The sequence below is a fragment of the Dasypus novemcinctus genome, chromosome 16, assembly GCF_030445035.2.
Source record: "Dasypus novemcinctus isolate mDasNov1 chromosome 16, mDasNov1.1.hap2, whole genome shotgun sequence".
NCBI lineage: Eukaryota > Metazoa > Chordata > Mammalia > Cingulata > Dasypodidae > Dasypus > Dasypus novemcinctus.
The window spans coordinates 96,545,129-96,571,067 of NC_080688.1; the positions used below are offsets into that span (position 1 = coordinate 96,545,129).

The 25,939-nt window shown below is 55.3% G+C and overlaps 1 protein-coding gene across 2 annotated transcripts in view; it reads left to right on the top strand.

Moving 5' to 3' along the window:
- Nucleotides 1–25,939, top strand: part of CTDP1 (CTD phosphatase subunit 1) — a 108,723-nt gene that overhangs the window by 35,814 nt on the left and 46,970 nt on the right. For both annotated transcript variants that reach the window (XM_004462914.4, XM_004462912.4), the window contains exons 5-10: nucleotides 196–346; nucleotides 8,482–8,572; nucleotides 11,536–11,702; nucleotides 12,387–13,421; nucleotides 14,655–14,796; nucleotides 14,880–15,110. In XM_004462914.4, the coding sequence (XP_004462971.3) occupies nucleotides 196–346; nucleotides 8,482–8,572; nucleotides 11,536–11,702; nucleotides 12,387–13,421; nucleotides 14,655–14,796; nucleotides 14,880–15,110 (1,817 nt within the window). The remainder of the gene's footprint in view (nucleotides 1–195; nucleotides 347–8,481; nucleotides 8,573–11,535; nucleotides 11,703–12,386; nucleotides 13,422–14,654; nucleotides 14,797–14,879; nucleotides 15,111–25,939) is intronic.

Here is a 25,939-nt window from a genome sequence, read left to right on the forward strand (position 1 = left end):
ATTGAACGTGGCTGTCTGGAACGTCCCATGAGCTCGGGTTCACAGTGTCTGCGGGCTGCAAGCTTCCTGGGTGCAGGTGGAGGCCTCGGAGCTGTCCTGGCAGCCGTGCGCTTTGAGCACAGCCCGCTTTGGGCAGCACTGCCCTGCTTCTCCCAGCTGGCTGGCTTCTCTGACGGGCACCCCCTCTGCTTCCAGGGCATTTTCCACTTCCAGCTGGGCCGGGGGGAGCCCATGCTGCACACGCGCCTGCGTCCTCACTGCAAGGAGTTCCTGGAGAGGGTCGCCCAGCTGTACGAGCTGCACGTCTTCACGTTCGGGAGCCGGCTGTACGCACACACCATTGCAGGTGAGCAGGTGGGCGCCCAGAGCGGGGCTGTCACACGTTGTTTTCATCTAGGGCAGTTTAATATACTGGGCAACAGGTTTGATTTATTTCTCATTTTCAATGATGCTTTCTTAGAGACTAATGAAAAGGACATCAGTATTCCCTCCCCGAGACAATCTCACTGTTCAGGTTGGCGGGTGGGGTGGCGAGGCGAAGTTATGTAAGAGCGCGCAGCAGGGGAGAGGGATGTCCACGCGCTCGGGCCAGCCTCTGGGGCCTTGGCAAGGCTGGCCGTGGGCAGTGTCTGCCTGTGGAAAGTAGGGGCTTACCTCCATAAATTCCGTTGTTTTCTAACATGCTGTCAGTGGGTGGGAAATAGTTTTGGAGCCATGTTGCTTAGGTTTGCTTGTCTGCATGTAACGGCGTGAGCGCAGACCAAGTGGGTGTCTCTGCGAGGGAGCAGCGCGCTGTGCCGAAAGTCAGCTCCTGCCTTGGCATGCATTGGTGTGACTGGGCGGCACCCGCTGCAGTGCCCAGGACGAGGGCCCGTGCGGGACAGCCCTGCGGCCAGCACGTGGACCTGGACTTGGTGCACCTGCGGCCAGCAGCTGGCCCTCGTGTCACCCCGTGGCGCTGTCCCGCGTGAGCTGCAGGCTGAGGCCGGGTGCTCGAGAGTCCGGCTGTCTTTGCAGATTGGTCTTGGTCCTGTTGTTGGGGGAGACGTGAATTTTGATTCCTCGTTTAACGTGTGGTGTCTGTGTGGGAAATTTTAATCATGAGCTGAAAAGCAACGTATTGTACTTAGTCTGTCTTGTAGGTAAACTACGACATATTTACGTTTCGTGTTCTGGCTGCAGATAGGATCTGAGAGCTAGTGTGATTGTTTAATGGAATGGCACTGCCTCCATTCCTGTCCTGAGAAATGGTGTTTCCGTGTGAAAATGGGGTGTGGCACTGTAGGCCAGGCTGCCGAGCCGAGGCACTGGTCCCCGAGCAGGTCTCACAAAGTATGACAAGGCGGCGTTCCCTGAAAATGATGGGTGGGCACTGGCGGGCGCCCCTGGAGCTGCGAAGAAAGCACCCAAATAGTTAACAGGGAAGGAGCAAAAACAGGGAACTGACTGCTCCCCGTCACCACGGCCACATGTGCTTTCCTGAACTATTTCTACGCTTCATCTTGATGCGTATACGGTTGATGTCCTAGTTTTTCCACGGGAGAGGATACCGCTGCAGTTTACCACACTCAGCACTTCCACGTGCTTTACTGTCTGGTGTGGCTGCATATCGTTATTGCATAGTAAGTATCTCTCTCTCCTTCCACAATTATGTTATCTTTCGTGTTTCATAAAATGAATACCTGTGCATTGAACATCAAACATAATAGGGCTTTTCCTTCTGGATTAGCTCCACTGATTGGCTCCTAAAAGCAGGATTTTTGTGTAAGAAATTAGGAGTGGTGTGTAGTGCCTGGCTTCTCTGTGGGAAGGGTGGAGCCTCACTGAGCTCTGTCTGCCTGCACCAAGGGCGTGGGGTGGCGCCTGCTCTGGTGTGCGCATCGAAGGCAGCCGCCATGTGTCTCCCTGGACGCTCTCCCTTTCCCGTCACAGGCTTTGTTTCTCGCCTGTGGGTGATCTCTGTCACTGTGAAGCTGCGTGTCCTCAGGCGGTTACCTGGTGGGTTGTGGACTGACTCCTCCCAGCGACTCCGTGGGCTCTGTGGCCTGGAGCATGGTGGCCGCCAGTGAGCAGGTGCGCGGGGGCTCGCGAGGCCGTTGTGTCGGCAGGGCTCTGTTCAGGAGAGCAGGTTGGAGCAGGTGTCCTCCGGGCTGCGCCGTAACCCAGCCCTGGGCTTTGCCCAGGGTGCCTCAGCGCTGCCGCCTGTGGCCTCAGCCCCAGGAGCGGGGTCAGCAGATACGCCGGCCCAGGGCGCAGCGGACAGGAAGGATCTGAAAGACGGAAGCAGCCCAGAATGGGTGCCAGTTCCCCCCAGACGCGGGCTCTGCTCAGGGCTGAGCGAGGCGGGCATGGGCTCTGGCTCCTGCCGGCGCAGGTCGGGACCGCTGGTTAGCGCTTCCTGTGTTAGGATTCCAGTGTGCAGCGTGGGTGTCATGAGGAGAGTGCAGGCTAGCAGCCTTTGGAACGCAGGCGAGAGTCCTCGGCCGTGGCAGTAGCCGGGGCCAGCAGCGGGTAGCCGGGTGACGCAGCAGCTGCTCTGCTGTCCCGCCCACACCGGTTTGGATGTTGAGACAAATGATGCTTCAGACATGAGGAGGACTAGGGAGAAAGTTCCCTCCTCACACGGAGGGAGAGCAGGCTGGGAAAGGCTGGTCCAGAATGGCCCGGAAAGCCTCTGAGCGAGGCAGAGGAGGGTGGGCCTTGGCAGCGGCTCGGGAGGGGTGGGGAGGGTGGAGGAGGCCTCCTCGAGAGCTGGGGTGTGGAGATCTGCGCTTGCGGTGGCAGCGGGGGCAGCACTCGACTTGCCCGTCTGCGGGGCCCGGGGACTGCAGCCGCAGCGGCCCACCCAGTGCAGTTCACCCGGCCTCAGTGGCGACTCATCTAGGTCTCGTCTCCCTCGAGTGAGCGTGTTAAGGGTGTTAAGGTTGCACACTCCACGGAGAGTGAGGTGGCCTCCAGGGTTGAGGGAGGAGGTGCCTCGCATGCCTGGGCTGCGAGCTCAGACGTCCAGCGAGGCCCTGGCCTCCTGCACTCGGTCTCCTGCGTGCGGCAGGAGGCAATCACAAGAGAGCAGACCCCTGGCTGGCTGGCAGGTGGTCCAGGACGCAGGGAGCTTTGCAGCCGTGGCCCCAGATTCAGACATCCAGAGCATCCGTCACCGGGCAGTGGCTGCGCGTGTTTACAGGGATTTGCGGCATCTCCTTGTGGCAGGGGGGCCTTGGCTGTGCCGGTGAGCCAAGGACGCGTGGTGCAGTGCCGCAGGCAGACGAGCCTTGGGTGCTGGCCCGGCCTTGGGCAGGGGAGGAGCAGCGTCCCTGCCCTGAGATGGGGTGTGACAGGTGTCCCGTGACCCCTGGCCCGCCGGTGTTCGGTGTGGTGGCGGGGACGGGCACCAGGAGCACGAGGGCCAAGCGGGGGGAGCCCCTGGGGCTGCAGGCAGGATCGGGCGGGTGCCCCGAGGGTGGGCGTGGCCTGGGGTCAGCACCAAGTGGGGACAGCTGGAGCAGGGGCCCAGGTTAGGGCCGGCGGCGAGCTGGGGTGGTCTGCCAGGGGCCCGCGGGGGAGTGGCGCATGCACCGTGGGGACGTGGGGGCTACGTGACCTCTTCTGACGCCGTTGCGCACGGTGTCGTGGGCGTGTGTGGGGCTCGGTTGCAGCACAGGTGTGCATGGTGTGCGCTGCGCGCCCCTTGTCGGGCACACAGCTGAGGCGAGGGTGCCTGAGGCCTGGACGGTGCCTCGGAATGAACCCGTCGCAGGACGATGTGGGAGGAAGGGGGCGGTGGGGCTGCTGGGGGCTTGGAGTCAGTCCCAGGCCCCTCGGGGGCATGGTCCTGCCGGGTTGTGGTCGTCTTGGGCCGGGTGGAGACCTCGAGGCCTGGGGTCTTGTGCTGGGGACTCGCAGACGCTGTGGCTGCCGCCCCTACCCCTTGCGGTGCTCAGTCCCGGCGGCCCCCCGTCACGGCCCGATGGTGCTGCAGGCGAGGCCTTGGCAGCGGCCTCGTGAGTCTAGAGCTGGGAGCGGGCGTGAAGCGGGTGCCACGCACTGCCTGGCCATGGCAGCGTTGCAGCGCCCATGCGTGGGGGCAGTGCACCCCTTTGAGGCCCCGGGGGGCCCCCCAGTGCCCGCAGCATCCCACAGCAGGCAGAGCCGGACCAAGGAAGCCAGGGCACAGCCTGGTGGAGACCCCAAGGCCGCGGCCCGCGCGGGCGCCCCTTCCGGGTCTGAGCATGAGGCGGGCATGCTCTTGGACGCCAGCTCCCTGGCCGTGGCCTCTGCGCAGCCATGCGGTGGCAGGCGAGGGTCCTGCTGGGGTCCCTCCTGAGTCGGGTCTGCGTTGCTGAGTACCCTTCACAGCCAGGGAGTTTTGTCGCAGCTTGCGGTGTCTGGCGCCAGAGTGGTTTTGGCAGGCAGCTGGAGAGGTGTTTGTAGTGGTGGGTCTAGCCCCTGTCTGCCCTCCATCCCTGCCAGAAGGGCCCAGGCCGATGAGGCGCGGGCGACGAGGCGCGGGGGATGGGAGGGCCGGGGGGCAGTGCCGTGGCAGGGCGTTGCACGAAGGCGTTTTCCTCATGTTTTGGCATGGAGAGGAGGGCCGGGCAGGGGGTCCCATGTGTACGTGTGGCCTGATGGGTCCCCAGGAGTGCGTCTGCTGTGGCAGGCGAGTGAGAAGCCCGCGGGCGCCCGGGCGAGCAGCGCCGAGGACATGTGGCCATATCGGAGGCAGCACCCTCACCGGAAAGGCTCGGGGGCCCAGGCACCTGGCTGCTGCCCATGGGCCTCGCGATGGACCACGGCCCCCCGTCGCCGTCCTCGACGTCTGCAGGCAGCACCTGGGCAGTGCCGTGGAGAAGTGTGGGTGGCCCCTGCCCCTGGCAGGGCTCCTGCACAGGCTTGGGACAGGCCCTGGGCCTGGTGGGCAAAGCCAGCAGGAGGGGCCCCGTTCGGCTTTATCGCTGCGCATCCTTCCCTACCTTGAGAGACTCTGGGGGCTGGGGGCTGGGGCCGGGGCTGGGGCCCTGAGCAGGGGCTGCAGCAAGAGGGGCGTTTGCCTTCAACGCCCCGGAGGGTGGAGGGAGCGCTGCCTGAGCTGGCCAGTCAGCCCTGGGAGGTGGGCCTGGGCCCAGGGCAGGGCACGCGGAGCCAGGGGTCTTCCCCTCGGGTCCCCCGCCTGGAGGTTGGAGCTGAATCGCCATCTGGGGAAGCCCAGGTTGCAGCCAGTTTCAGGGCTCAGGTGAGGGCCCGGGTCTGAGGCGGGCGAGGTCGGGTTTGTCCCTTGTGCACAGCCGGTCATCCTGGGCCTCTCGGGGAGCAGTGCTGGGGCGCGGGCCCGCTTGGGCCCTGGTGGGAGGCGGCTGCTTTCCAAGCCAGGAGCGCCCAGTGGGGCCGCTGGCGTCTGGGTGCCCGGGTGGGGGTGCCCGGTCTGTACCCAGTGGGTGCCCTGAGGCAGGCTCACCTTCAGAAGGAGTGTGGAGGCCGCGCCCTACGGGCTGCAGAGGCACCTGGCCTACGGCTCCCGGGTGAGCCCGAGCTTCGCCCTGGCGCTGGCCATCCTGGGTCCTCGGCTGGAGGCCCTGCCTCACGCCCCGGGCCGTGCCGCCGCCCTTTCTGGGACCCGTGGCGTCCGGCTTCGCCCTGTGGCTTCTTCTCTTTTGGGGCCTCCGGGACCCTGAGCGAAGCCCACGCTGCCTCCACTTCGTGACAGGCGTGGCGGGGGGTTCTGGCACAGACTTCTCCAAGCAGGGGCAGGCTGAGCTGTGCGGCAGCCGGGCCGTGGGCTGGGGTCCTGGAGGCGCAGCCTGGAGCCCAGGCTCCAGCAGCCCCTGCCGTGTCCCGCCCTGCTGTTAGGGAACAGGAGTCCATGAGCGTGTGGCCACGGGTGGACGGGGCCGAGGTCTGGCCTTGTGGCTCTGGCTGGGTCCTCGGCTGCAGGAACGGTGCGCTCGGGCTCTGCCTCCATCGCGGCTTGCGATCTGCTGGGGCCCGAGTGCCTCCCGCCTGTGCTGGAGTTTCTTAGCGACCGAAGCTCTGTTTGCTTTTATTTCTTTTTACACCGTTTATGTGAAACGCCCAGAAGAGGCGGGTCTGTATCAACAGACAGGAGGTTGGTGTTTGCGTGGGGCTGGTGGGGGGAACACGGGGATAGAAAGCAGTTGCTAAAGGGGACACAGTGTCTTTTTGGGGTAATGGAAAAGTGTTCAATAATTGGATGATGACAGTGGTTGTAGAATTCTGTCAATCCGGTGTATTCCTGAGTTGCATGCTTTAAACAGGTGGTTTTTTTAGGGCGTCTAAGTTTTCTTTCATAGAGCTGTTAGAACTGTGTGGACAGTCCACTCTAATCCCTCACAAGGGCAGGGCGCACGTGCTGGGGAGCGTCTCCGTGGGAGCACCTGGGCCTCTGGCCGCCGGTCACCCACCAGGAGGGGTAGCAGCCCAGGCTCTGACCCGTCGCCTGTTTTGGAGCCACAGTGGCCCGAGCTTCCTTCTCTGGCGTCCTGCAGAATAGGGCAGAAGCGCGCAGAGCTTTGGGAGCTCTTCCTTGAGCCTGCCGGAGACCAGTCACTTAGGAATAAGCTCCCGTGCCACCCCGGGGCTCCCGCGCTCACCTGGAGCCTCGGCTTTCTTCCGCTGCTTCCTTCCCGTGCAAGAGCAGGCGTCCTCGGCCGGTGGGATGCTGGCGCCGCCTAGGGGTGCTGCGGGTCCCAGGGCGCGCTGACTGGGACGTGCGGGTCACACCTGCACAGGGGCTTGGGCCAGGTGGAGGGGCAGGTGGTCCGAAGCCAGTCAGCAAAAACGCCGAGGAAGTGCAAGGCGAGTCAGGACACAGCGTCACATCCTGAAGGCGGCGCTAAATGTCTGAGCTTGGGGAGCTCTGACTCAGCCATATTTAGTAAGAAGGGACTCTTTAGGTCCTTGGAAAGCAGGGATTATCTTGTGTTTGTGTTTATATAGGGTTTGAGTTTAAAAGCACCTCCCAGATGCCCGGTTCATCCTCTTTTTTCTGCAGAGCACATTGCAGGGCTCGGGCTGCCCCCGTGCCACGTGCCACGTGCCACGGTGCAGACGTGGCCTGTCCCATGGCCCTCGTGGACGCTCAGCTTTGGAGGCCAGTCTTGTCATTCCCATGTCTTCTGTTCCTAGCCAAGTTCCAGGTAGATGATTAGTGAATGTGCAGCAAGTTCCCTTAAGCACCTCTTAGCCCCAAAGGCCCGGTAGAATTCTCTTTCCGATGTGTCTGCACTGGCACTTCCGGTTTCTTATGTGGTATATGGCTAGAACACTTCTTTTTGAGGCTTTATAATTATAGTGAGTTTTTACCCCCAGAATTTTTTAAATGGTTGGTGAAATTGGACTTGATGCCTTTAATATACTTCATTACCGGAATAAATGAGTAGAGAGGTATATGTCGATTTATGCCAATAGCTTGTTTTCTTTTCATTTAGTACTCCTACTTCCACACACTAAGGTAGATTTACTATATTTTCTACGGATTATGTAAGTTAGCAGTTCATAATGACATTTATATTCTTTAGTCCTTTATAAAATGGGGTGCTTTTAAGTGAGTGATATAAAATTAAAACATCACAGCCTATGGAGGTGATAAGAGGCTTAAGTTCCTAAGGTTTAGTTAAATTTATAGATCAAGAAACTGCAAAACCAAGGTCATCTTTACAGCTCAAGGCCTAATTTGTAAATCGCTGCTGTGGTCGCTCCTGAAAAATAAAATGTGTTTTTGGAGATACCAGTATTTAAGACGTTTAGCTTTTCATATTACTGTCTTTAAGTACTTCAAGTTTTTTTGCAGTTCCTTTTAAAAATTAAACTAGACTTTGCAGTTAGTTAGGTATCAGACCAAAGAGCATGTCAAATAAGCAGGTAATTATTTTGGTAGAAAACTGCGTTCTCTATTAACTATTTAGTATGTGATATAAACACATTGGTAACCTCACTTGATGCTGCCTACATTTGCAGCACTTTAAACATATGGAGTGTAATGGCAGAAAGTACATGGCGCTGGCACTTCTGTGTATTTCTACGAGCGCGCAAGTCGGTAGAAACCTGCCGATGTGGTCAGAGGAGGAGAGAACGGGGAGAGCGTTCTCTCTGTTGCCGTGGCACCCAACACGGGGGTGCCCAGCTGCCTAGGGAGACGCGGCGTCACCCAGACGCAGACTCGAGTTGCAGAGCCGCAGGGCCTTTGCGGGGTGCGCAGCCGTAGCCAGGCTCGCCCTGGGTGCCAGGGTGTTCTCCGTGGCATCCTTCCGCCTCTCCTGGACAGGAGTCCAGCAGCGTGCCACCGGCTGTAGCGGTCACCCATGCGACGGGCCTTCGAGACGTGCCTCCCAGGAGGCAGGGCTGCAGGGAGGGGGCGTGCAGTGTCGTGCCGTCCTCTGCCGTCACGGAAGACGAAAGCCGCCCTGTCATGGGCAGCGTGAAGTGAAGCACAGATGTTTGAACTTTGTCCTTTTTTCTTTTTAAAAGGATTTTTAGACCCTGAGAAGAAGCTTTTTTCTCATCGAATATTATCGAGGGATGAATGTATTGACCCATTTTCTAAAACAGGGAACCTCAGGTATGTATTTTCATTGCTCAGACAGGGCTCTGTTCAGCTCCATTCCAAAAACTGCGTTTTGAGAATTACAGTGGTAATTCTGTGTTGAAGGTTTTCTGGGAATGACGCCACTCCACCCCAGTTGGTGCTAGCGTCCGAGTACTTAGAAAGCGCACACCAGCTTCTCAGCCAGCTTTCTTCCTCCCCTGCCATCGCCTGCTCACGCGTGGACCGTGTCCTACAGCGGGCATTAGGCCCCGCCTCCACGGCCACTGCCCGGCCCCTGGCCTATGGCTGCGTGAGCAGGTCCCCCATGATTCCTAGCCAGTCGCCAAGGTGGGCTCAGTGCCCGGAGAACCAGCCTTGGAGAGGACAGCGCCAGGCGCGACCCAGGTGCCCTTCCCTCCACCCTGCCACGTCGGAAGTCACGTCAGCTGGACGTGGTGGAGCCATGACTGACCCCTGTGGTCTGGCCTCAGGCTCTGTGCCCCCCACTCTGCCAGGCAGTCTGGCCTGCCCCCTCTGTCGGGCACGTCCCCCGTGCCACACGCCCTCTCGTCAGGCCGTCTGCATCGTTCCCTCTGCCGAGAGCGGGGGTCCGTAACAGCTCCAAAGACGTTTGCAGACCCTGGTGGTGGGCACTGGAGGGAGGGGAGAACCACTGCGCTCAGGGCCTCTGCCCGCCACTCCCGACCTGCTCCATGTCCCTAGCTGCGCAGAGCGCTGCGCCAGTCGCCCTCGGCACCCCAGTCCAGGCAGGAATGCTTCTCCCTCGTGGAGGTGGCTTTATGTGCCCCTTCTTGCCTTCTGCCGCCACCTCTGGAGAGCGAGGGGCTGGACACAAGAGGCCATCAGTGCAGTCCTGAGGCTCAGCTCAGCACGTGGTGCACGTGTCAATACGTTTTGTTTGAGTTAGAGTTGCAGCATGGTATTGTGGTTTTTTACAGGAAAGGGTCGCAGTCTCAGGGTTAGCCAGTCACATTACTGTCACCACCTTAGAGCTGTGTATTTGTAAACTGTTTTAAGGAAGCAAAACAAAATACTACAATAACTTCTAATGAAAAAACCTCAGTGCATTTTATGCTGTGGAAGTACTTCACGTGTCTTCTATGCAGCCTTCGCATAGTCTTCTACGCAGCCTTCGCATAGACTGTCATCCCAGTAGCTCTAGCATTTAGGTGTTCCTTCCCAGTAAGAGACGAGGCGTCTCTCCTGGTCCAGCATCCGAAAAGAGCGCTTTCTGGTTCCAAAAGGTCCTTTGCTTCTTCACGTGAAAGGCCCAGGGAATAGCCCTTTTTGGGGTTCTGGGACTGGACGGGGACGCCAATCGTGGAAAGGGGCTGCAGGGCTGGGCGCAGAGGCAGGAGCCTGGAAGGTGTTGGGGGCCTTCACCTCCAGCAGCTGTGCTGTCCCGGTTTTTCTCGCTTTGGCATTAGCTCTGGCGTTTCAGGTTTTCTGGTATCTTAGGGCTGACAGCTGTGGCCCTAAGGCGTGCTGCCGTGCAGCCTGCTTCTGCCCATTTCCAGCTCTTCCTCCCTGCGCCCCCCACCCCCACCCTGTCCTCTCTTCTGGGCATTTATGGGGCTCTGTGTCCCCATTCCCATTCTGGTCTATATGTGTAGAAATTCCTTCCTGACTGTGTAAGAGATTGCCCCACTTCTGCTCAGAAGACCGGTCCTAAGATTTAAATAGCATGTCAAGGGTAGCTTTTGCATAACTCTCTTCGTCTAGAGAGACTTGGGTGGGACGGTGACGGCTTTAGCCTCTGTGATCCTTTAGCTCGTGCCGGCTGCCTCTTCCTCAACATTCCATTCCTTAGATTTAGGAATCCACACAGGCTGTGTGAATTACTCAAGTAGATGATACTAAGAACAGCATCTGAAAGTCTTGTTTCAAAAACAGACTTTGACTAGTTGGCTTCAGAGTGAGCCAGTTGCTGAGCATAAAAATAAAGGATGAGAGAAGCTACTAGAGCTTTGGAGTGGGGAAGGGGCTCCTGAAAATGAGAACACGAGTTGGGGCCTGTGCAGCTGCTTGGCTGTGCCCATGGCCTGCCTGGGACGTTTTAAATGAGTTGTTGGGTCGGTTTTCCCAGTCACCATGAGGTGTGGATTTTATCTTCCTCATCTGGAATTAAACATTCCAGAAAACTGTAATTACATACATCATCTTTCCTAGCTTGTATTTAAAGCAGATCATTTATGGGAAAGAGAGCACTTCCTAGAAAGCAGTATTAATGGAATTGAGCCATGACCAGTTTTTCTGGGTGTGTGTGACCCCCTGAGCAGCTGGGGCCAGAGCCTGCGCCTGCACTGAGCAGGCCAGGGCGGAGACGCCGTGGTCAGAGTTCCACACGCTACACGCCTGCTTCCCAGCCTCACAGCCGTGGCTGGGCATGGAGGGCACAGCCACAATGAACCCGTTGACCTTTCTGTTCTCCCCGTGTGTCCCGAGAGCAGTGGAACCTGGGCATGTCCCCTGAGAGCAGTGGGACCTGGGCGTGTCCCCCGAGAGCAGTGGGACCTGGGCGTGTCCCCATGCACGTTTAAGACAGCTGCTTTATTTTAAGCAGCTGCAGGAACTGAGGTCCCTTCCCTTGTAGAGGTCAGCGAGCTGGCCACTAGCTCGCTGCCCGTTGTGTTTTCTTTCACTGGAACACGGCTGTGCCCATTCCTTCACCGGGTCTATGCCGACTCCCACCCTGCAGCACTGAAAAGGCTTCCTGTCGGCCCTTAAGGAAGAGGTCGCCAGCTCCTGCTTTAAGGAGCCAGAAGCAGTAGAGAAAGGCCCAACTGTCCTCTCATCAGTGCCACCGTAGGTAGGAGCTGAGCAGGAGCCCTCCAGAGTAGTTCCACTTCTGATTGTTACGTGTAGATGAGAAGCCTAAACGTATTTGTACTTAGCAAAATGAAAGGCTGTTCTACTTTTTAAGTAGTATTTCTTTGTAAATTGTGCTAATAGAACTGGTAAATTTTTACTCCTAGAAATCTCTTTCCTTGTGGAGACTCAATGGTTTGCATCATTGACGACCGGGAGGACGTCTGGAAGTTTGCCCCCAACCTGATAACCGTGAAGAAATATGTGTACTTCCAGGGCACGGGGGATATAAACGCGCCCCCGGGGGCCCGGGAGCCGCAGGCGAGGAAGAGAGGTGGGTCCCTTGGGCCTCAGGGCTGGGCACTGCACTCCCGCAACTCGCCAAAGGCTCTGCTATGCTTTGGCTGCTGCGAGTTCAGGGTTCAGTTAGATTGGTTTGGTTTTGTTATTTGGGTAATATTGCAGTAGTTATGGAGATTGGTGGGTTTATTTAAATAATACCAAAAACTATTGTTTGGTTTTAGGTTTTTTTTCCAAGCACTGGTAATCTAAGCAGGTCTCCCAGTCGAGTGAAGAATGCTGGTTACTTTAATTCTCGGGATATCAGCTTTCATCCCAACTGCCCTTCACAACCTGGCGGAGGGTTCTGGGGTGGCGGGTGCACGTCTAGGAAATGGCGTCCGCACAGGCCAGCCGATCGCGGCACGCGCCACAATGCTCTCAGAGAAAAAAGGAGAGAGAGGCGCCTCTGGTGGTGCGGGTGGTCCTAGAACAGAGCGTGGCCTCTCCTGGAAAGGGAGCCGCGTGCAGGTGAGCGGCCACCCTGCATTCTGGGGCCTGCAGGCTGAGAAAGCACATCGTAGCCCACAAAGCCGTGTACGGTCGGGACCTGCCCAGAAAGAGTTTGCCTGTCCCAGTTTTAGGAGATTATTAGATTCAGATGGTAACGGGAAGTGTGCAAATTTTAATTCAGTAAGCAGCTTGCTGTCTAATGTTTTGTGTGCACATTTACCTTTAGCGAATCACTCCTGCAAAGGTGTCGACGTCTCGGAACACACTCAGCCGCTCGAAGACGCCGAGGAGAGCAAGCCTGCTCCTGGCATAGTGCAGGGCGATGGCCTGGGGAGGGCCTCCAGGGTGCTCAACGGTGGCCAAGTCGCGGCCAGTGACTCTTGCCGAGGGGACACACACGCGCATGAGAAAGGAGATGGAAGGGGCTCCTCGGCCGCCGTCCTGGGCCCCTCCGCTGGCCCCGCTCGCAGCGGCACGCTGGCAAGCTTGGACGAGGCCCGGGGGGCTGTTGGGAAGGAGGCGCGAACGCTGTCGGAGAGGCCGGCTGACCTGGATTTCGACCTGTCCAGTGACAGCGAGAGCAGCGGCGGGCCGGATGGCCAGAAGCCCTCCTCCCCCTCGGCCTCCGAGAGTGAGAGCGAGGAGCGGGCAGGCCGGCGGCGGCCTGTGGGCACCCAGGACGGAGCGGAGGCCCTGCCGCCCGGAGTGGCCCCCGATGCCCCTGGGGGGAGGCCTGGCGGGGCAAGGCGCCCGGGGGAGACTGGGTGCGGTGCCCGTCCACAGGACGGCCAGGAGGAGGGCGAGGAGGGCCTCTGCGGGCTGGGGGACGGCTGCGTAGAGCGGAAGGAGGCGGAGACGGAGTCGCAGAACAGCGAGCAGTCGGGCATCACCGCGGGCGAGTCCCTGGACCAGAGCCTGGAGGAGGAGGAGGCGGAGGAGGACCCGGACCACGACGACCACCTGATCCACCTCGAGGACATCCTGGTGCGCGTGCACGGCGCCTACTACGCCAGGTACGACAGGCTCCTCGGCCAGGGCGCCGCCGAGGTGCCGGACATCCGCAGGATCGTGCCGGAGCTGAAGAGCAAGGTGCTGGCGGGCGCGGCGCTCGTGTTCAGCGGGCTGCACCCCACCAGCCTCCCCGTGGAGAAGACCCGCGAGCACTACCACGCCACGGCCCTGGGCGCGCGCGTCCTCACGGAGCTGGTGCTGAGCCCGGACGCCCCCGACAGGACGACCCACCTGGTGGCCGCGCGGGCAGGTGAGCAGACGCGCGCTGGTGCCTCCCGCCCTGGGCGGGCGCGCGGTAGCTCCTGGTGGACGCCCTGTGTCCTCATGGGCTTTATCGTGGCCGTTCCTGCTGCTTTCTCCACACTGAGATTTCCGGTGTTTTCCCAAATCACTGCCTTTGAGGAGAGTAAGTCGGTGGTGGTCACTAGCGGAGTCCTCCCGTGGCTGCCCCGCTGTTGTCCGTGTGCGTTTGAGGCCGTGCCCGTGCTGTGCTGAGCAGGTCTGCGGAGCGGTGTCAGGGCACCGCCGGGGCTCACTGGAGCTGTTCTCTCTGCGGCCTGGGTCAAGCCAGACCCTCCTCCCCTGAGGAAGGGGCCTGCGGGGCGGAGAGTCTGCCCGAAGTCGGCACGGGCCGTGTCCACCAGCCAGAGGAGCCAGGGCAGGGGAGAGGGCACGGGCCCAGCCGGAGCAAAGGCTCCTCTGAAGTTGGAAAAGCAATGCCTTAAGTGAAAAGCACCCCAGCCCTCGGGCTCCAAGGCATGCCATGTGCCATTTCTGAGAACTGAGCCAAGCAAGACAGAGCTCTCTGTCACGGCAAATGTGAAACAATGCTTCAACCCTGTTTCTTTACTCAAATAAAAGCTACTTACTTTTAAAAACACCGTTCTAACCAGCCAGTATCTTCCCTAATGGAGATTGCTCACAGCTACCTTAGGTTCTGCTTGTCAGAAATGGCTGTCTCCTGGAACTGCACTTTCGAGTCAGGCATCCCAAGTGCGTGTGTCACTGCAGGGTGAAGGGCAGCTGTGTCCGCGTCCGCGGAGCTGAGCCGCTGGGCAGCGCCGGGCTCCTGCCTCGGGGAAATCCGGGGGTTCTGGTGTGGTGCGCAGGATCCTGCCAGAGCCTCTGTGGGGCCTTCCCGACCAGGTTCCAGAGGACGGAGCCGAGCAGAGGTGGCCCTGGCACCCCTGCCGACAGCCCTGCTGGGGGCGAGGGCCTGGACCACGTGTCCCCCATGTTTCCAGGGCCTCTCCTCACAGGCGGTCCTTGATGGGGAGCACTGCAGGGCAGTACCAGGCCTGGCTCCGGAGAGCGCCGGACCCCTTGGCGCAGGGCTGGGTGCCGAGGTGACACCCGCCTTCGAGGGCCCCAGCCTGCCCCCGTGCTCTCAGCCTCACCCTTACTCACCAGGACCCCAGGGTTGCAGCCCCCGCCCCCGTCCGGCCCTCCTGAGTCCCCTGACGCCAGCGCCCTCTCACCGCAGGCACAGAGAAGGTGCGGCAGGCCCAGGAGTGGGCGCACGTGCACGTGGTGAACCCCGACTGGCTGTGGAGCTGCCTGGAGCGCTGGGACCGCGTGGAGGAGCAGCTCTACCCGCTGAAGGACGATGACCCCGGGGCCCAGAGGTGAGGCTGGCGAGCCTGGCGCCGGGGCTGGGGCTGCGACTCCGCGTTGGCCGGTGCCCGCCCTCAACCTGCTCTCTCCACAGGGTCAGCAGCCCTGCGGCCCCTCCCGCCAGGCCGGGCGCCTTCCCACCTGCCATATTCCACCCGATGCCCGTCCACCCCAAGAGCCCCCCGGGCCCCGAGGTTCGCATCTACGACTCTCACACAGGCAAGCTCATCCGGAAGAGCGCGCCAAGCTCAGGGCCGCCCCCCTACGTCCAGGCTGCAGCGGCGCCCGTCTCCACGCCGGCCCGTGGGGCGCTCTCCTCCTTCAGGTACACAGCTGCGCCAGCTGTCCCAGCCTGCGCCAAAGCCAGCGTGTACTCGCTGACGCACTAGCCCCACACACGTGCTGCACCAGGCTGCCTCCCGGGACTGCCCGGCCCCGCTAGCCCTCAGCTTTCAGTGCGGGCTCCCCGTCCAGCCTCCAGGCCGAGCCCAGGTGACGAGTGTGCGGACCTGGGCCCTCTGGGGGCAGATGTGCCCAGGCAGCTGCGGTGTGCTCGGTGTCATCTCGCCCACACGGAGCACGTGGCTTGTCGAGGCGCCAGGCCTGCAGGGGATGGGCTCTGATGTGCCAGCACCCCCAGATTGTTTCCCTGGTAGTCAGTGAAGGAAATTGCCCCCGCGCCTGAAGCCCTGTCCCCGCACCCTGCGCCGTCTCCACGGCCTTCCTCGGCCCCTGCCTCCCACTTCCACCGCAGCAGGCGGCACGGCGAGGGGGCAGTGGAGTCGGCAACTCCGAAGGGCACCTGGGAACCGACAGGACAAGAGGGCGTCCTCAGGCCACAGCCAAGGCCCAGAGGCCTCAAAACAGCCTTGGCTGCTCCTGGGGCTTCAAGCAACAAGTCCCCGATGTTCTCACCAAGTGGGCATTGTTTTCAAATCCCAGGGTATGCATTTGGGGTCACTTCTCCATCTCCCCCTTTTCCTCTCATGGAAGCACTGCATCCTGCTCTCTCGTGGCCCAGAGGCCGAGAGGCCGGTTCTGCCCTGCGCTCCCTGGGTGGGGCCTGGTGGGCCTGCGTTGTGCGGCCCCGGGCTTCGTGTAGGGTGGACAGTGCTCAGACCCAGAGCCACGCTGCTGCCCCGGGCACAGTCAGCTCAGCTGCGCAGAGAGCGTGGGGCACAGCCCCCTTTCTGGACAGGCCTGCCCCCACCCGGGCCCTTGGAGAGGCCAGCAGGTCAGCTCAGCCAGCCAGAGCAGGCACCACAGCCGCCCTCACCCGCAGCCCCTGCCCTGCTGCTGCTCTGGGCATCTGTGCTCTTCAGAAGAGCTGGCTGGCTCCCTCCACAGTGTTTGAAATCTGGTCGTCTTGTGGGAGCTTTTTGTTTTCTCTTTTTCTTCTCAGATTTTTTATCTAATCCGAGAAGCAATTTATTTCTCTGTCAGTTTTTTCCCACTTGATGTTTTTCCTCAATTATTATTTTGTCAATTTTCATTGCATCTAGAACTACCGTCCTTTCCCTTGCAATTGATTGTTTCTAGGGAGCTGTAGAACTTCCCTGAGATGGTGTGAGGTAGAGTGCACAGGTGCAGGCGTGTGCCACGAGGGCAGAGGAGATGGAGTCATGGGCCTGGCAGGCACGCAGCAGTCGACACACTCCGTGGTACTCTGGTTTTGAGAGCTGTAGTGTGAATTAAACTTGTTACGGACAGTGGAGCACAGTTGTGTTTACGTCTCACACCACAGAAGTGCCACACATGGGAAACTGCAGAGACGGTGCCGTGTTGTCCCCCCCGCTGCCTTGGCGTGTGCTCCCCGAGGCTGTGCACGCCCTGCACGCCTGCTCCGTGGTCTGGGTGGACACTTGTCCTGTGCTTTAGGGGTCCTTCCAGCATGTCACCACTGCGTCGTAGCGTTGCTGGCCCTTGTCGCATGCACGTCTTGCCACGCTGGCGCTGAGTTCCTGTGCAGTTCCTTTCCGGAAGGGAGCTGGCCAAGGTGAAGGGCAAGTGTGCTTTTAACCTCAGCGGATAGTGCCAGGTTGTCTGCCAAGAGGCCACTGCTGCTCATCTTCCTGCCCAGTGTGTGCGGCGTCCTTCCACCTTCACCGGTGCCGGGCATCCTGCCAAGCGTCCGTCCTGCCGTGCCTTTTCTGTCTTGCCGAACGTCTGTCCTGCCATACATGTCCGTCCTGCTGTACATGTCCGTCCTGCCATGCTTGTCTGTCTGGCAGTGAGAAGGTGTGAGCTCACGGCACAGTCCTTCTGGTGAGGGTGGGCCTCCTGGCACTCGTTCCGTGGCCGCTCGCGTCCACGGTCCCCAACTGCCTCAGCCTGTCCTCTTAAAACCCCCTGCACACGCTCATCAGCCGCTCCCTTTCATGTTAGCTGACTGCCTCGGCATACCCTCTGTAACCCCCTTTGCTCTTGGTTTTTGTCTTTTTCTGCCTTCTTCCTTCTGGGGAGTGTTTATTGTCAGCCTGAAGAATATTCTGAAGGAAATACAAGCCACTCGTGTAGGACGGCTGCTCTGAAAACAGCGTGTTTCACCTGGTTCTTATTAAACTGCTGTATTTTTCATCCTTGTTTTAAAAGTAAGGAATGTTCAGTATTTTTCTTACTATATATGGTACAAACATTTTTAAAGGATGTTTGTCAAATTAAGTTCTGTGCTGGATAGTATTCTCTATAAAATTGTTGCTGAAATATTTGTCAGAAAGGATTCATTTTGTATTTCCACTTTTTTTTTTTTAAGTTCTAATACTACTAAATCTAACATTATTTCAGGTAAATCTACAAGTTTTTTAAAGTCTAAACTTAGGACACAAGATAGAATAGATATTTGGGCATCTCTATTGCCAGAGTAACAGGTAAATGAATTGTGAGTAGTTGAAAGTTCAGTTAACACGTATAGTGAAATTCACTCACATATTTATGGAGGACATGGAACCAGACCAAAAGTGGTTCTTTAATATTTCAGAGTATATTTAGTTCATGTTATCTTACATGGTTTTGAGTTTTGGATTATAGCACTGCACTTCTATCTTACTGTCCTAAAGGATTTCAGAGATAGATGGGTTTTTAAAATCCAACCCTATCTGTTCCTTTTCTTAAAATGGTAATGTATGTAGATTCTCCGTTATAAAGATAGACTCTGTGTTTTCTTTTTGCTTCCGTGTAGCGTATTTGTTGTGTGTTCATTTTTACTGCTAAAGTGTTTTTTATATGGTCAGGCCATCCTCATAAATATCCTAGATTTGGAAGTACCCTGGGATCCACGTGCCGTGGATGGGCCCCCAGGAGCGTCTGTGCGGGCGGGCCAGGCTGAGCGAGCAGGCTGGAGCGTGGATGGTACGAGGGCCTGCCCGCACTGTGTATGCACAGCGTGGCCGCGGGGCCAGCCTGCCTGGCAGATCCTCCTGCTCAGCTGGACACGCGGTGCAGGCAGGCGTTGTACAGACTGTATCCTCCACACGCCAGTTCTTTACCTGTTGCACCCTGGCCGTGCGGACTTAATGCAGCAAATGTAGCAGCTGTGGAAACAGACTCACAGTGGAGGCACCAGTTACAGGTAACACAGGGTTACCTGTGCCTTGGACAGTGCTCGCCTCGTGAAACCCCGCTCGATGCCACCTCTCCGTTGTCTCCCCGGGAGGAACGCGCTCCCCAAACCCAGGAGCAGACAGGGCCTCCCACCCCAGCCGTCGTCACTGCAGCCACTGTCCTGGGGACGCAGTGCCTGGTGTGCCTCTTACTGGTAGTCAGTAAATTGAATTAAATTGAAATATCCTATGTCTTAATTGTAATATACAAAGCTTTCAGTTTAATGATTTTGGACTTTAGATGTCTTATAGTTAGGGTATAAACAATATTAATTTAATCACAGATTTTCAGGAAAGCAGATCATTGTAACATCCTTGCCGTCTTTGCATTGAAGATAAATAAAATAAAGATTAGGATAACCAAATGGCTACTCAAGACAGAAAGGGTATCTATATTCCTGAGAAAATGGTGAAAGGTGAAAAATAGTTGGGCCTTATAAGTTAGGAGAGGGGTTGGTGGAAGATTTTAAAGAAATGTCTGACAAAGTTCTGTATCAAAAACTCTTGAAACGTAGTTAGAACCGTGTGGTGCCAGTCAAAGCAGACCAGCATGCAATGTAAGAAAATGTGTAGGCCCCCCAAGAGCCCCAGCACCCTAACTAAGAGACGGGGAGCATTGGACGTGTGAGTGGTGTTGGAGGGTTGGCTGCCTTGGGGGTGAGTTGGACTCCTATTACGTTGCACCCAGCACCCCTCTGTGTTCCGGGCGGGTCGAGTCCGTCAGCAGAGGAGCCCTAGATGACTGATACCCTGGCGTGAAAGGACTCCACTTCACCAGTGGGTCAGGCAAAAGGAAATGAAAGCGATGTGCAATTTTTCACACTTTCAACTGGCAAAAAATTGAAAAGTGATAATTCTAATGTTGAGCACTAATGCGAGTTTAGATGGATCGCTCTCTGGGAGAGCACTCTGGCGATGCATGTTAAGGATATACATTCCCTTCGACCCAGTGGTCCCACTTCTAGGAGTCTGTCCCCTAGGGGTGAGAGCACTGGTCTATGGTTACGTCGGTGCTTGGGGGGTTAGGGTTTGGGCTAATGGAGGAGCCTTCATTGGATTAACCCTTCTGCTGGAAATGACTGTAGAAGCTGGTGGACAAAATACATAAAACGCTGTAAGAAGGTGTTGCAGAGCGTCCAACAGGCAGGGCCTGGGGCCAGAGGCCTTGAGGTGGGAGACGCCCACAGGGAGACCACCATGCTCACCCTGCTGCTTCCCTGAGGCCTGTTCCCCGGTGGGGGTAGGGGCAGGTAGAAAACGGGTCTTTCTGGGCTGAGGAGGCAGAGTTTGTGGCTTGAGGCTGCCAGAGCATCTGGGGCCTGAGAGCAAAGTCCCAGAGAGGGCTGCACAATAGAGATGGGCCCAAATCCTGCGCGTTCAGATTCCCTTGTGACTCTTAGGCAGTGTACGTGCCGGGCGAGCCTCTAAGAGCCTCCATGGAAAGCAGCAGGTGTCCCGTTGGAACCCTGACAGGGCGGAGGGTCTTGGCAAACATCCTAGACCTTCATTTGCGCCCTCTGCAGGACCCAGGAGTGAGGTGACACTGAAGGAGATGAGCTCTAAAAAGCCACAGTCCGAACTCCAAGAGGACTAAACTGACCGACTGGTGGTCTCGTCGGCCTGCACAAAGAAAATCAGCTCTCTTTGGCACTGCCACAATTTTTCATCTACAATGTACAAAATCCACTTAAAATTATGATGCATGCTAAAAATTATTTCCAAGCGGGTGGAAATCAAGAGAAACTGTAGATAATAGAAACAGATCCATAGATGAGTCAAGTATTGAAATGATCAGAGAGGGACTTTAAAATAATTATGATTAATATGTTCAGTAAAATAGAAGAACATGTAGTTTAAAATATGTGGAAAGACAGAATTTCAGCAAAGTATTAGTCTATAAAAAATTACCTAGATACTCTAGAACTGAAAACCAGTTATCTAAAATTAACTGGGAGTCGGGTCAGCAGGCATTTGTAAACGGGAAGCACTGAAGAAAAGCATGAGGACACACGGAGCATCAACCTGTGGACACTGAAGAGGTGCAAGGGGCACGTGTTCAACCCCCAGAGAGAAGAGGAGGGCAGAGTGGACTCAGCTTCTGAATGTGCTAAAACAGATCAGGAAGCTCATTGAACCATAAGCTGGGTAAATTAGAGAAATTTAAGCTTTACAAACTGAAGATAAGTAGAAAACAGGAAAATGCAGTGCCTCTAAAGAGGGACAGGCTCTGAGCCCACTTTTCAGGAGGTTCCAAGAGCCACCCAAGGAGTGACACTTTGAAAACACTGAAAGAGAAGGAAAAGAATCTGCTAGCCTGGGATTCTGTACCTAGTGAAAATACCCTTTGGAAATGAGGACAGAATACCTCTCAGATGAACAAAAGCCGAGGAAATGTGTCATCCGTGGGCCTGCGTGGAGAGATCGACAGTGTTAAAAGTGACAGAGGGGCCCTGCAACAGGGTGCTAGAGAACAAGAGTGAATATAAGGTGGAGCTTACCATGCAGTCCCGAGGTTTTTTTGTTGCTTTTGACTTAAACAACAGGAATTTGTCATCTTAAGTTCTGGAAGCTAGAAGTCCAAAGTCAAGGGGTCAGCAGGACCGTGCTGCCTCAAGTCTGACGGTTCTGGTGGTGGCTCGCTGGCACCTGTGACAGAATCCTGCTTCTGCACACCGTGTCCAGCGTTCCTCTGCTTGTGGGGACCCCAGGCGTGGTGAGTGAAGGCCCCCCCGATTCGTTAGCCTCACCTTAGCTAGTAACAATGTCCCTGTTTACGAATGGATTCATAGCCACAGGACTGGGTTTAGGATGCAGCCCAGTACAGCCTGTTTCCACAGGCGCCAGCCTCCCTCCTCAGCCCAGTTGTCTGAAGAGGTCTTGTGTTTATGGCAGACAAGTCTGTTTTTCATATAATGGTATCAAATAAAAGTTTCCTTTTAAAATTCATGTTATGTGAATAAAAATGGAAGAAAACAATTAAGTCACCTCTTGTAGTGGTTCCTGGATTTGGAAAACATCATGAGGCGGAATGCTAAGAACAGAAATGAAGGGTTTGTGGTTTTGGTAGCTTCGGGAAAGCTAGACCTGGAAATTCAGACAACGGGGAGGTCAGAAGGGTCGGTCAGGAAATGTTTCCGGGAGGAGGCCGGGCTTGATCAGGGCCCTGGGGAAGGGCCAGGAGAGAATAAATTCCCAGCAGTGAGACCAGCGTGAGCCCAGGCCTGGCGGGGGCTTCCAGACCCCCGGAGTGGGTGCCTCACTCCAGGTCCCAGTTCAAAGGCCCCTTCCTCGGGGAAGCCTTCTCAGACCCCACTCTAGGTCTGAACCCTGCCATGCTTGTTCTTTCTTTAATTTTGTTGATACATGTTAATAAAGCATACAGATTATCCGGCATGTACAGTCATTGGCATTTGGTATAACCATGTAGTTGTGCATTTGTGTTCATCACTTCAGTCATTATTAAAGCATTTTAATTATTTCAATAACTGATAGAAAACAGACTAACAAGAAAATTCTCACCTCTCAATCTGTTTCACCTGCTGCACATTAGTGCTATTTCTGGCTATTCTTGCACAATTATGTATTTGTTTATTAAGCAGTTTTATTGAGATATAGTCACATACCACTTGATTTGCCAAAGTGTATACACAATGGCTTTTTTTTTAGCTGTTAAAAAGTCCTTTATGGTAACATCATAAAATAAATAGAAAAATATATTGGAAGAAATTACAAATTTTAAACAAGAGTGCAAGCGCAGGTTAGATTTAATATAATTAATTATAAAAGGCAGCGTAGCAACAAACCTTGATAAATGTAAATAATAATTTAAAAATAATAGAAATTAAATATACCAATTCTAATGTTTATGTTACAGCTGTAGGTATTGGACTTAATAAACTCTAAGAATGAAATAAATGGTTGGTTTAGTTATTTGATTTCCATTTATACAGTAATTATTTCTAGATAATCAAATTCCTATTTGGAAATTCTTCACATCTTATTGGAATGAATTACAGGAGGTATAACAGTTTGTCAACTCATAATTTCATGAGGCAGAAAAACTCAAGTCTTTTTCAGCAGTAGTCATGCTAAATCATCATTGATCCAGATAGATTATTTTAATTAAAGAGTATGAATAAGAAAGAGTTAAAGAAAATTGAAGTATCTCTACTCTCTAGCCCTCCTCAGTTTTGTATGAAAAAAATTACAGAATACTGATCACAAAAACAATTTGCCAGTTGCACTGAGTAATAATTGTTCATATACTATAACGTTGCTATTTTACATTTATCTGGTCTATTCCACTCTTTTTTGGTTACTATTTGCATGGAATACCTTCTTCTAACCTTTCACTTTTAACCTGGTTGTATCTTTACGTCTGAGGTGGGTCTCTTGTAAACAACATACAGACAGCTCATATTTTTTTACCCATTCCATCAGTCTATGTCTTTTAATTGGGGAGTTCACACCATTAGCATTCAGTGTTACTACATAAAGACATGACTTCGTCCATTTTCTCCTTTGGCTCTCTGTTGTCCTCTTGTTCTGCTGTCTGCCTTCTTATGCTGTAGTTTGCCCTTCCTAATAACCTTCATTTCTAGACTCTTCTGCACGTCCCTCCCCCTTGCTTTTTCCTTTCAGGCTGTAACACCCTCTTTCGTATCTCTCGCAAATCTGGTCTTTTGGTAACACGTTCTATCCATTTTTGTTTATCTGAAAACTTTGAATTCACCCTCACCCCATTTTTTTTTCACCCTCGTTTTTGAAGGACAGTTTTGCCAGATACAGAATCTTGGCTGACAGGTTTTCTCTTTCAGTACCTTAAATGCATCATACCGTTTTCTTCTCGCCTCCATGGTTACTGATGAGAGGTCGCACTTAATCTTACCGCATTTCCCTTGTATGTGATGCTTTGCTTTTCTCTTGCTGCTTTCAGAATCCTCTCTTTATCTCTGATGTTTGTCATTCTGATTAGTAGGCGTCTCAGGGTAGATCTGTTTGGATTTACTCTGTTTGGGATGCGTTGTCTTTCTTGGATATTGATATTTACGTCCTTCGTGAGGGTTGGGAAGCTTCCAGTCATCATTTCCTCAGATCCTCTTTCTGCCCCTTTTCCATTCTGTTCTCCTTCGGGGACACCAATAACGTGAGTGTTGGTGCGTTTTGCATTGTCGTTCGTTTCCCTGAGACCTGTTCCATTTTTTCCGTTCTCCTCTCTTTCTGTTCTCTGGTCTTTTCCAGTTCAGATGTTCTGTCTTTGAAATCACTAATCCTGTCTTCAAGCAATTGAAATCTGCTCTTATGTGCCTCTAATGTGTTTTTTGTTTATTTTAGATTTATTTATTTCTCCTCCGCCCGTTGTCTATGTGCTCTGCCTGCTCTCTGTGTCTGTTCGTTGTGTGCTCGTTGTCTTCCTAGGAGGCACCGGGAACCAACCCGGAACCTCCCATATGGGAGGGAGGTGCCCAATCGCTTGAGCCACCTCCGCTCCCTGTGTGTTGTATCTCTCATAGTTTCCTTATTGTTTCTCTTCATTGTGTCATCTTGTTGCGTCAGCTCGCTGTCTCGCTCATCTTTTTTAGGAGGCACTGGGAACCAAACCCAGGACCTGCCGCATGGTAGGCGGGTGCAACTGCTTGAGCCACATCTGCTTCCCTCATCTATTTTTAATCTCATCCATTGTGTCTTTCATTCCCATAAGACCTGTTACTTTTCTTTGCAGGCTTTCGAATTGTTCTTTATGCTCTCCCAGGATCTCTCTAATATCCTTTATTTTTCCCGTCATATTTTCTTTAAATTCTTTGAAGTGATTTAGGAGAGTGGTGCGATTATCACTGATTGATTGTATTGACTCCTGTATCTCTTCAGGATATTGGTTTGTTGTTTTGGCTGGGCCACCTCTTCCTGATTCCTAGTATGGCTTGTAATTTTTTGCTGATGTCTCGGCATCGGAATGTGTTGGTGAATTTACTCTGATGGCTGATTTCTCTCTTGCCTATTGTTTGTTTGTTTTACACCTCTTCTTTGACATGTTGTTCAGCTGTTCTCAGTCTTTAAATTGCCCAGCTTAAGTTTTCAAAATCGGGCCAGGGTCTCGCTGGTGGGGCACAGATGTTCTCCGGGGGTCGGCTCCAGAGAGGGCGAGCAGCTCTTGTCCTGCAGTTCCCAGCAGGCCAGCAGATGGTGCTGGTCAGCGCCCCTTCCTGGCAGCGCTTCTGTCTCCGCTGCCCTGTGTGCTGTGCTGAGTCTCCAGAGCCGAGGTCCAGAGCAGGCTCTGCTGGGCCAAGGCACTGCAGAAGAGCCGCCCGCCCTGCCTCTCCCTGCACACAGCTGGCAGGGAGGAGACGCCTGTCCCCCAGCCTAGAATCTTGGGAGGGGGCGGGGAGCCTGCCCAGCCCCCACGGGGGCTCGGTAGCTCACGGTTGTCTTTCCAGCTTTGTCTCTCTGTCCTTCGCCCTCCTGGGAGTCGTGCAGCACTGTCCTGGTCTGCTGACCCTCAGAGCGGGTCTCGCGGACAGCTTTTGGCTTTTTCTCCATTGTTTTTGTGCGAGCGTTCAGCTCTGCCTGTTGGTCCGTCCTCATCTTCCCACAGCCCTCAAATACAGTTTCTGATCCTTTTTTCCTAACAGAAAATCTCTGGGTGGCGCACGTAAGCATGCACGAAGGAGGACGGGTGTGGAGGTGGGACGCTGCTGGCCTGAGCGACCCGCGCTGGGAGTGGGGCTGCCTGTGGGTCGTCCCGTTGGTCTTCGTGCTCTGAGCGGTATGACCTGATGACAGTGAGCATGGGATTGCTTTTGAAAAACCTAATGATTCTTTTTTTTTTTTAAAGATTTATTTCTCTTCCCTTTCCCCCCATTGTCTGCTCTCTCTGTCCATTCGCTGTGTGTTCTTCTGCATCCACTTGTATTGTGAGGCGGCACCAAGAAACTGTCTCTTTTTTGTTGCGTCACCTTGCTGCATCAGCTCTCCTTGTGTGTGGCACCACTCCTGGGCAGGCTGTGCTTTTTTCATGAGGGGCAGCTCTCCTTGCGGGGTGCACTCCTTGTGCACGGCAGCACTTCCCATGGGCCAGCTCACCTCACAGGTCAGGAGGCCCTGGGTATCAAACTCTGGACCCTCCGTATGGTAGGCGGATGGTCTATCAGTTGAGCCATGTCTGCTTCCCCTAGTGATTCTTTAAGCAATAGGAGATACCACATAAAACACCATTTTACCTCGAGTTTTAATGTTCCTTATGATGAAAAGCAATTGTAAGTCAAGTTACTTTTTAAAATTGCAGCGCGCATGACAGCTCTGTCTTAACGTCAGTAAGTAAGGAAGCCCGTGTTCAGCACCGCTCGGGCGACAGCGAGGAGGTTAGTCCACGTGAGGCGGAGCGCGGACGCGCGACTGTGGTAGCAGCACCGCCCGCGGGGAGCTGTGTAGACCCTGGGGCGGTCGGGTGATAGGTCCTCAGAGCCAGGGAGGCTCAGGCAGGGAAGGCTCAGTCTGCATCTGGAGGAAAGAAGAACGAAGGCGCAGACCCCAGCGCACGGCAGTAAGCGGTAGGAGG